This window comes from Vigna unguiculata, chromosome 4, assembly GCF_037176805.1.
Source record: "Vigna unguiculata cultivar grain cowpea cultivar isolate G323 ecotype 2 chromosome 4, ASM3717680v1, whole genome shotgun sequence".
NCBI lineage: Eukaryota > Viridiplantae > Streptophyta > Magnoliopsida > Fabales > Fabaceae > Vigna > Vigna unguiculata.
In genome coordinates, this window is record NC_140795.1 from 361,974 (window position 1) to 372,791 (window position 10,818).

General features: G+C 31.3%; 1 protein-coding gene across 1 annotated transcript; it reads left to right on the top strand.

Annotated features, from left to right (window-relative positions):
• The first annotated feature begins 6,448 nt into the window (after positions 1 to 6,448).
• On the top strand, positions 6,449 to 10,340 carry LOC114182661 (homer protein). Its single transcript, XM_028069568.2, has 4 exons — positions 6,449 to 6,850; positions 8,283 to 8,707; positions 9,537 to 9,909; positions 10,012 to 10,340. The coding sequence occupies exons 2-4, from the start codon at positions 8,372 to 8,374 to the stop codon at positions 10,185 to 10,187; spliced, it is 885 nt and encodes a 294-aa protein (XP_027925369.1). The 5' UTR covers positions 6,449 to 6,850; positions 8,283 to 8,371; the 3' UTR covers positions 10,188 to 10,340.
• The last annotated feature ends 478 nt before the right edge of the window (positions 10,341 to 10,818 follow it).

Genomic DNA, 10,818 nt, shown 5'->3' on the forward strand with positions numbered 1-10,818 from the left:
AACCTATATCATTTTATTATTTTAAAATATTGTAATTTAAAATTTTATAATTTATTATAGTTAGCATTATTTTTTTTTTGTCTCATGAAACCCGAAACTAGAAAACCGTAACCTGAAACCCGTAACCTAAACCCTAAACCCGAAATTCCAAACCCAAAACCCAAAACCAGTCACTTGAAACCCAAAACCCCAAACCCGAAACCCCAAACCCTAAACTCGAAATCCAAAACTGGAAAACCGTAACCCGAAACCCGTAACCCGAAGCCCCAAACCCGAAACCCGAAACCTCAAACCTGATTCCTGAAATCCGAAATCCGAAATCTGAAACCCGAAACACGAAACCCCAAACCACAAACTTGAAACCCGCAACCCAAACCCGTAACCCGAAACCCATAACCTGAAACTCGAAACCCCAAACCCTAAACCCCAAACCCCACACTCAAAACCCCAAACCCGTAACATGAAACCTGAAACCTGAAACTCCAAACCCCAAACCTGAAACACGAATCCCGAAACGGAAACTTGTAACTCGAAACCCTAAACCGGAAACCTGTAACCCGTAACTTGTAACCCGAAACCTGTAACCTGAAATCTGAAATCCGTAACCTGAAATCTGAAACCCCAAACCCTAAACTCGAAACCCCAAACTCGAAATCCCAAACCCCAAACCCAAAACCCTAAACCCGAAACTTGAAACCCGAAACTCGAAACCCGAAACCCGAAACCCGAAACTCGAAACCCCAAACCCCAAACCCGAAACCCCAAACCCGAAACACAAGTCCTGAAACCCGAAACCCGAAACATTTAACCCGAAACCCTATACCGGAAAGTCGTAACCCGAAACCGTAACCCGAAACATTTATATAAATTTTACAATGGTAATTATAAAAAAAATTATAAATTAAAAAAATTTAAAAAAAAAATCAAAAAAACCACGTGCACATAATTAGCACTGTTACTGGACAACTAACGGAAAGGAACTGATTGCAACAAATTTTAAAAAATAGGGACTCAATTGAGTAAAATAAAAATGGGGGGACCTACTTGAGATTTCGCTACAAAAATGGGGACCTCTGGAATGATTTAACCTTATTTTTAAGTGACTCAAAAAAAGAACTTAGTCGATCAAAATTAACACAACGTTCTAAGTTTTTGAATATTAAATGTGATATTATTGGTGTGAGAAAAATATGATTAGAATTCTTTCCTCTAGTATTCCCACCGCGAAACACAAAGGGATAGGTTTCGAACCCGGAAAAAATTAGTTAGATTATTTTTAAGTGACTCAAAGACAAAAATTTAGTTGGTCAAAATTAACATAACATTCTGACTTTTTTTAATTTTAATTGTGATATTATGGGTGTGAGAAAAATATGATTTGCATTCTTTCCTCTTGTATTCTCACCGCTAAATACAATGAGATAAGTTTCAAACCCGAAAAAAATTAGTTAGATTATTTTTAAGTGACTCAAAAACAAAAACTCAGTCGGTCAAAATTAACACAACGTTCTCACTTTTTGAATTTTAATTGTGATATTATGGGTGTCAGAAAAATATGATTTGCATTCTTTCCTTTAGTATTCCCACCGTTAAATATAATGGGATAAGTTTTGAATTCGAAAAAAATTTATTTAGGTTATTTTCGGTGGCTCAAAAACAACAACTTAGTCGGTCAAAATTGACACAACGTTCTAAGTTTTTGAATTTTAATTGTGATATTATAGGTGTGAGAAAAATATGATTTAAAATATTTTCACAACCATTTGACACCTACAATATTTTTACAGCAAGTTGACACCTAATTTTTTTTTATACCTTTTTGCGACCTAAATGTTTTTTTCACCCATTTGACACCCAAAATAATTTTACAGACATTTGAGACTTAAAATATTTTTACACCCATTTGACACCTAAAATATTCTTACAGTCTTTTGATGTGTCAAATATTTTTCCTTGCATCTAACACCTATAATTTTTTTAGACCCATTAGACACGTAAAATATTTTTACATCCATTTTACACCTAAATTTTTTTTACACCCATTTTACAACTACAAATTTTTTACACTCATTTGACACCTCAAATTTATTTACACCCATTTGACAACTATAAGTCTTTTTACACCCATTTGAAACATAAAGTATTTTCACACCCATTTGACACCTAAAATATTTTTACACCCATTTGTCACCTAAAATATTTTTACACCTATTTGTCACCTAAAATATTTATACACCCATTTGACACCTAAAATTTTTTTACACCCATTTGACACCTAAAATATTTTTACACAAATTTGACACTTAAAATATTTTAACACCCATTTGACACCTAAATTATTTTTACACCCATTTTACAGCTAAAATTTTCTTATACCCATTTTACAACTATAATTTCTTTACACACATTTGACACCTCAAATTTTTTACACTCATTTGACAAGTATAATTTTTTACACCCATTTGAAAGCTAAAATATTTTTACACACATTTGACACTTAAAATATTTTTATACCCATTTAACACCTACAATATTTTTACACATATTTGACACCTAACATTTTTTTATACCCATTTGACACCTAAAATTTTTTCACACCCATTTGACATCTAAAATATTTTTATACCTATTTGACACCTAAAATATTTTTATAGCCATTTGACACCTAAAATTTTTGCATACCCATTTCACACCAAAAATATTTGTACACTCATTTGACACCTAAAATTTATTTTTCATCCATTTGACACCAAAATTTTTTTTACACAACTTCACAACTATAATTTCTTCACACCCATTTTACAACTATAATTTTTTACACCCATTTGACACCTAAATATTTTTACAGACATTAGACACTTAAAATATTTTTATACCCATTTGACACCTAAATGTTTTTCACACCCATTTGACACCTAAAATATTTTTACACCCATTTGATACCTAAAATATTTTTACAACCATTTGACACCTAAAATATTTGTACCACCATTTCACACCTAAAATATTTTTACACCCATTTGACACCTAAAATTTTCGTTCATCCATTTGACAGTTAAAATTTGTTTACACCCAATTGACAGCTATAATTTCTTTACACCTATAATATTTTTACACCCATTTGTCACCTAAAATGTTTTTCACCCATTTGGCACCTAAAATATTTTTGCATCCCTTTGAGACTCAAAATATTTTTACACCCATTTGACACCTAAAATATTTTCACATCTAGTTGACACCTAAATTTTTTTTAGACCCATTTGACACCTAAACTTTTTCACACCCATTTCACACCAAAAATATGTTTACACCTATTTGAAACTTAAAATATCTTTACACCCATTTGATACCTAAAATATTTTTACATCCGTTAAACAACTAAAATTCTTTTACACCCATTTGATACATAAAATATATTTATAGCCATTTGACACCTAAAATTTTTTTCACCCATTATACACCTAAAATATTTTTACACTCATTTAATACATACAATTGTTTTACACCCATTTGACACCAAAAATATTTTTTACCCATTTTACACCAAAAATGCTTTTGCATCCATTGACACGTCAAATATTTTTACACTCATTTAACACCTACATTCTTTTACACCCATTTGACACCTAAAATATTTTTAAAGACATTTGACACTTAAATTTTTTTTATACCTATTTGACACCTAGAATATTTTTACAGCCATTTGACATCTAAAATTTTGTTTATACCCATTTGACACCTAAAATTTTTTCACACGCATCTGACACCGAAAATATTTTTACACTCATTTGTCGCCTAAAATATTTTTTACCCATTTTACACCAAAAATGCTTTTGCACCCATTTGACACGTCAAATATTTTTACACCCATTTAACACCTACATGTTTTTTACACCCATTTGACACCTAAAATATTTTCACACCCATTTGACACCTAAAATATTTTTAAAGACATTTGGCACTTAAAATTTTTTTATACCTATTTGGCACCTAGAATATTTTTACATCCATTTGACACCTAAAATTTTGTTTATACCCATTTGACACCTAAATTTTTTTCACACGCATTTGACACCTAAAATATTTTTACACCCATTTGTCACCTAAAAGTTTTTACACCCATTTGAAACGTAAAATATTTTTAGACCTACTTGACACCAAAAATATTTTTACACCCTTTTCCAACCTAGAATTTTTTTTTCACCTATTTGACACCTAAAATGTTTTTAAACACATTTGATATATAAAATATTTTTACACCCATTTGATACCTAAAATATTTTTAAAGACATTTGACACTTAAAATATTTTTATACCCATTTGACACCTAAAACAGCTTTACAGCCATTTCACACCTAACATTTTTTTATACACATTCGACACCTAAAATTTTCTCACACTCATTTGACACCTAAAATTTTTTACACTCATTTGAAACTTAAAATATTGTTACACGAATTTAACACCTAAAATAATTTTACACCCATTTGACACCTAAAATATTTTTACACCCATTTCATACGTCAAATATTTTTACACCCATCTAACACTTACAGTTTTTTTACACTCATTTCACACCTAAAATATTTTTACAGTCATTTGACACCTAAACTTTTTTTCACCTATTTGACAATTGAAACTTTTTTACACCCATTTAAAACTATAATTATTTTACACTCATTTGACACCTAAAATTTTCTTACACCCAGTTGACAACTATAATTTTTTTACATCCATTTCACAGCTAAAATATTTTTACACACATTTGACACTTGAAATATTTTTACATCCATTTGACACCTAATATATTTTTACAGCCATTTGACACCTAAATTTTTTTTACACCCATTTGACACCTAAATTTTTTCACACCCATTTAACTCCTAAAATATTTTTAACACATTTGAAATTTAAAATATTTTTACACTCATTTGACAACTAAAATTGTTTTACACCCATTTGACACAAAATATTTTTACACCCATTTGACACCTAAAACTTTTTTACACTCATTTGACACGAAAATATTTTTACACTCATTAATACCTATAATTTTTTTACACCCATTTGACACCTTAAATATTTTTTCACCCATTTTAACCCTAAAATTTTTTTACACCCATTTGACACGTCAAATATTTTTACACCTATTTAACACCTACTATTTTGATACACCCATTTGACACCTAAAATTTGTTTACACCCATTTGACAACTATAATTTTTTCACCCATTTTACATTTTTACACCCATTTGACACGTCAAATATTTTTACACCTATTTAACACCTACAATTTTTTTACACCCATTTGACACCTAAAATTTGTTTAATCCCATTTGACAGCTATAATTTTTTTACACTCATTTGACACCTAAAATATTTTTACACCAATTTAACACCTATAATATTTTTACTCCCATTTGACACGTAAAATATTTTTACACCCATTTGACACATAAAATATTTTTACAGCCATTTGACACCTAAATTTTTTTATACTCATTTGACACCTAAAATTTTTTCACACTCATTTGAAACCTAAAATATTTTTACAGCCATTTGAAACTTAAAATATTTTTACGCCCATTTGACACCTAAAATATTTTTATACTCATTTGACACCTAAAATTTTTTTACACCCATTTAACACCTACAATTTTCTTACACCCATTTGACACATAATATATTTTTACACCCATTTGACACCTAAATTTTTTTCACAGGCATTTGACACCTAAAATATTTTTACATTGATTTGACACATAAAATATTTTTACACCTGTTTGACACCTTAATTTTTTTTATACCCATTTGACACCTAAAATATTTTTACACCCATTTGACACCTTAATTTTTTTATACCCATTTGACACCTAAAATTTTTTCACACCCATTTAACACCTAAAATATTATTAGCATTCTTTATTTTAGTATTCCCACAACTAAACACAATGGGATAAGTTTTGAGGCCGAAAAAAAAATTATGTATTGTTTAAGTGAGTGAGAAAAAGAAACTTAGTCATTAGAAAATAGTCAAAATTAACACAACATTACGACTTTGTGAATTTTTATTGTGCTATTGTTGGTTTGATAAAAATATAATTAGTATTATTTCCTCTAGTATTCCCACCCCTAAATACAATGGGATAAGTTTCAAGACCGAAAAAAATTAGTTAATTATTGTTTAAGTGACTCCAAAACATCAACTTGGTCATTAAAAAAATGATCAAAATTAATACAAAAGTATGACTTTAAACCCATATTGAATATCCACTATTTTTAAATTTTTTTATTCCCAACTTTTTTTACTTTAGGACATTGCAGCCCAATGCTTTTCTTATTTTTACACCCATCTTATTCTTCTGTTGGAACCACTCCCAAATCCTCTCCACGCTGCCACATGTCCCCCAATTTCTTTCTCTCTCTCCCAACAGACACTCACACACTCACCTTGCTCACCTGAACTCACGCGACACCCTAACCAATTCACGCACACACACACACTACCAAAAACACGTGGCCAAGACCCCTAACGAAGAAGAGAATACGCTCTACACTCACGATTTCACTCACAAGAGTCACAGAGAACCCAGCTCTCGTACCCGTTCTTCGATATCGCTCTCGCGTTTGGGTTGCGCCTGGCCACCACCGCGTGTTCGTCTCAGCCGCCAGTGTTCGCCTCAGCCGCTGGGCTTTCCTCATACGCATTATCTGCAAGCAAGCCAAACCCTCACCGGACAGAGCCCCTGCACCACTGGATTTTCCGTTTCGTGTCATAACCTTAGGTCGCAGCTGCTTTTTCCATTTTCCATCGAAGCCGGAGCAGCGACCCTTCCCTGGAATCCCTAGGGTATCTTGAAGGCTGACTTATGCTCCATTTTAATTTCAAGATTGGATCAATGTGCTTTAAATCGATTATGCTGTTTTGTGGCTTTGAGTGAATGGTTTTTAGTTTTTTTTTTTTTTTTGAGATTGTCCTGCATTTGCTTTCTTGATTGTGGATGACAGTATGAATGTAATATTTAGATTGACTTGTTCTTGTTTCTATTAATTGATAGCATTGTGTCTGTGAGTGAATTTTCTGTGTTTGAGCCTAAACGATTCTGGGTTTTGTTTTCCTTATTGGGTGTGTTGATTAAAGTTCTATGATTAAATCGAGGAATTATCGAATCTGTCTGCATAAACTGACTTTTGATGTGTTTATTTTTTTCGTGTAAAATTCGTTTCAGTGTTTTGATGAGGGTTTGTATGGGTTTCGGGATTTTAATTTCTAAAATCCATTGCAGTGTTTAATTTAGAGACCAGAGATAGAGGATGTTAAGGTATGGAAACTTTTGAATCTGTTATAATTTCTTGGATTGTTTAATATCTTGTTTAGATCTGTTTGGGACTGTCTTGTGATAGTGGAAAGATGGTGAGAATGATTGTTTGAAACATCCTCTATTGCATTCTGGTTTAATTATCACATACTTGGATTTAAATGTGAAAAAAAAAAAAAAAGTGTGATGGTTTAATGAGGGAGTGTTTTCATTTTTCGGGTTGGGATGTTTTTTTCTGGAAGTGGCAATGCGTAAGTATGAACCCAAGTTTTTTTTTTTTTTATCTGGACTTGTTTTTCCATTTTTGAACCTATTTGGACTTGTCTAAATTTAGAGTTGTTTTTTTATTGAACAAAGTATTTTAGATTGAACAATTAGATATTTTTTAATTTCAAATTATGCAATTAGGATGAGAATAAATTACACTATAATTTTTTATTTTATAGAAAATTAACTTTTGAAATTGTGTAATATAAAAAAATCACGTAAAAACTAACTTCCAAGTTTGCACAATTCAAAAAGAAAAAGAAAAATTAAATTATACAATCTAAAAAAAACTTTCCGATTATACATATTAAAAACTCATTTTTCATACAAAAAATTTCTTTCAAATTTGATTTTCAGAAATTACTTAATATAAGTCATCTTTCACAAAAGAACAAAAGTATGAATTTTCATATTTATGAGAATGCACAAACAAATTATGAGATAGAAAAGAAATATCCTTTTATATATATATATATATATATTATAAATGAAAGAAAAAAATAGTGACTAAAAATTATTTAAAGAAGGATCTAGACATTATGTAATATAAATAAAATATAAGTTTTAATTTAATGAAAAATAATCTTCATTTTCTAGATTTTTTTTTTACATAATTGATTGTTATTAAAAGTTAGACAAATGTAAAGAATAATTTCATGAGATCAGATTATAATTTAAACTATTTTATGTATCCAGATTCTTCGTCACACAGTTTACCACCACAGAATGGGCAGGGATATAGATGCATAGATAACAGGAGGAGTTGGAATTCACGGAAGAACGCTATGAATCCCTGCACTAATATTGTGAACTCTGTTCAAGTTTCTTCTCCTTTGTTCATCAAGTCTTTTAGATCAGTTCCATCGTTCAAATGCTTCTGCAGGAGCTCATCAGATGAGAAGGGAAGTGACGATGTGAAGGACGCACTGTATGGGTTGGTTGACGAGCAAGTTCAAGAGCTATTGAGCAGAAAAGAGAACAAGATTTTGCTAGATGGTTTAGAGAAGGCGTCGCAGCGGGTTGAGATGGCTAAGAGAGAACTTGAATTGATCCAAAAACAAGAATTAGCTGTCAAGCAGTTGAAGGATTACGTCAACCAGCTGGAAGGCGAAGTTCTTGAGGTAATGGTTGTTTTTTTCTTCCTTAGGTATCAAAATCTCAGGCTAAAAAATGAGATTAATCACTGTATTTTACTGATCTCTCTAGGCTCTTGTCCAAATTAATATTAAAAATATACCCTAACTCTTGTGGTTGAAATGAAACTGGGGATTGCATTTATATAGATCTCTGTAGTTTCACGGGACTCACTTAAGCCATATTATTGCTAATGAATATTTTTCCTACTGCACCGATTATCTCAGCACTTTTCTGATAAATTGATAATAAACAATATTAAATGTCTTTCAGCTTAGAACACGTTACTTACTACCTCTATTTGAACTAATTATAAGAAAAAATAATTGCTGTTATCAATGAATATAGTACTTTAAGTTCATTTAGTATCTTTGTATAATTATAAAATGATAAATAGTTGTTTTTCTTAAAAAGGATCCAACATCAATGAATTTTCTCAAGAATGACTACAAAGATAATGTAGAGTGCACTGAAAGGTGTCGAAGCATTGATTTGATTGAAAGGCATAATTGGGAGCTCATGATGCTCATGATTAGTGGGAAATGACTCCTGTAAAATGTCATTTTCATGCATTTTTATCTTATTTTAGCCAGCCTTTGTATACCTTACAGAAATATTTTGCTGTACACAATTCATTTTATAATTCTTCAATACATGATATTGGCTACTTATCTCAATGAGTTTTTTTATAGCAAAATTATTATTTACTTGTGATTAAAAAGTATTGTGTAGTTTACGACATGTCTTTGACTTCATTTCTTTTAATTGCTTGATTCTTACTTGAGTCATTACTTACAAAAATTGAGTGAGTCTAAGATTGAAGAATGTCAAAGAGACATATCAGAGGCAAAAGCCATGGTGGAGAAAGCAGAGCACTCTCTATTGGTAAATATGGGAGGTCCTGAAGGTGGCGGTACATCCATGGGGATGAAAAGTGAAAAATTTGATCGAGATGAAGAGAGATGGGAGTCAGTAAAAGCAGCATCAATTTCTGCCCTTGTTGGTACCGTTTCAGGTCTCCCCATATGTTTGACTCAAGTCACCGACACAACTCAGCTGCTTCTCCCTTTGACAATCAACTTCATTAGTTGTGCATTGTTCGGAGTGACTTTTCGTTACACTATAAGGAGAAACTTGGATGATGTTCAACTTAAAACAGGAGTTGCAGCAGCTTTTGGTGTTGTTAAAGGTTTACCATGCTTACATTTTAAATGGATTCAAATTTTGTCACTGCATCATTTTAGATAAAATATTATCTTGTTGGTATTACTGAAACAAACTCATGATGCAGGTCTCGGAACCCTAAGTGGTGGACCACTCCTTGAGCCAAACTTTCAAAGCTTCTTATCACATGCCCAAGACGGATCAATTCATGTCAGTGAGAATCTCTTAATTTTTGTTTCTGTTGCTGTTGCTTTAGATTACTGTCTCAAGACAGGGCTTTTGAGCGCTTTTCCAATTGATTGATCATAACTTAAATACGAATTATTTGTTCAATTATCATAGCTTAGATGGACATTGATCAATGTGTTGGTATAGTTTCAACTTAACATAGTTCATCCATCCTATCAATAAACTCACTGATAATCTACTAAGAGAAGTGTTCCATTTGCAGTCGAATATTGATTCGCTTCCATTGTTAACCTGTGACGCTTGCCTTTCTGAATCAATTATGCAGTGACTGATTTTTAATCCATTTGTAATTAACTTGTTAAGTTATTTCTTTTGGCTTTTACATTCAGTGCAGTAGATAAATGACTATATAGGCACGAGAGCACTACTCTTAGCTTTGCGATATTTCAAGAATTGTAAGACAGCAACACATAAAAAACCACCACAGGTGAAAAAATACCATCATATTACAACCGAATATTTTTAGTGCATGTTTGGTTCTCTGTGAAAATACCCAAAATCAATTCCTAAAATAAATTCATGCTAATAAATTGTTTCAATTTTTAAAATTAATTGTAGATGGAAAATTCACATCAAAGAGAAACAACTCTTTCTAGTTTCTCCATTAACCAAAATTGATTTTCCACATCAAATAGAATTAATTTTTTCAAAGTGTTTTCAAACACATCCTTAATAAATATATGTG

What these genes read in the sequence shown, in the direction of transcription:
- LOC114182661 (XM_028069568.2), top strand. Translation starts at nt 8,372, where the DNA reads ATGAATCCCTGCACTAATATTGTGAACTCTGTTCAAGTTTCTTCTCCT. An exon ending in TGGAAGGCGAAGTTCTTGAG is followed by an intron (nt 8,708 to 9,536) that starts GTAATGGTTGTT and finishes AGTGAGTCTAAG; the next exon opens with ATTGAAGAATGTCAAAGAGA. An exon ending in AGCTTTTGGTGTTGTTAAAG is followed by an intron (nt 9,910 to 10,011) that starts GTTTACCATGCT and finishes CTCATGATGCAG; the next exon opens with GTCTCGGAACCCTAAGTGGT.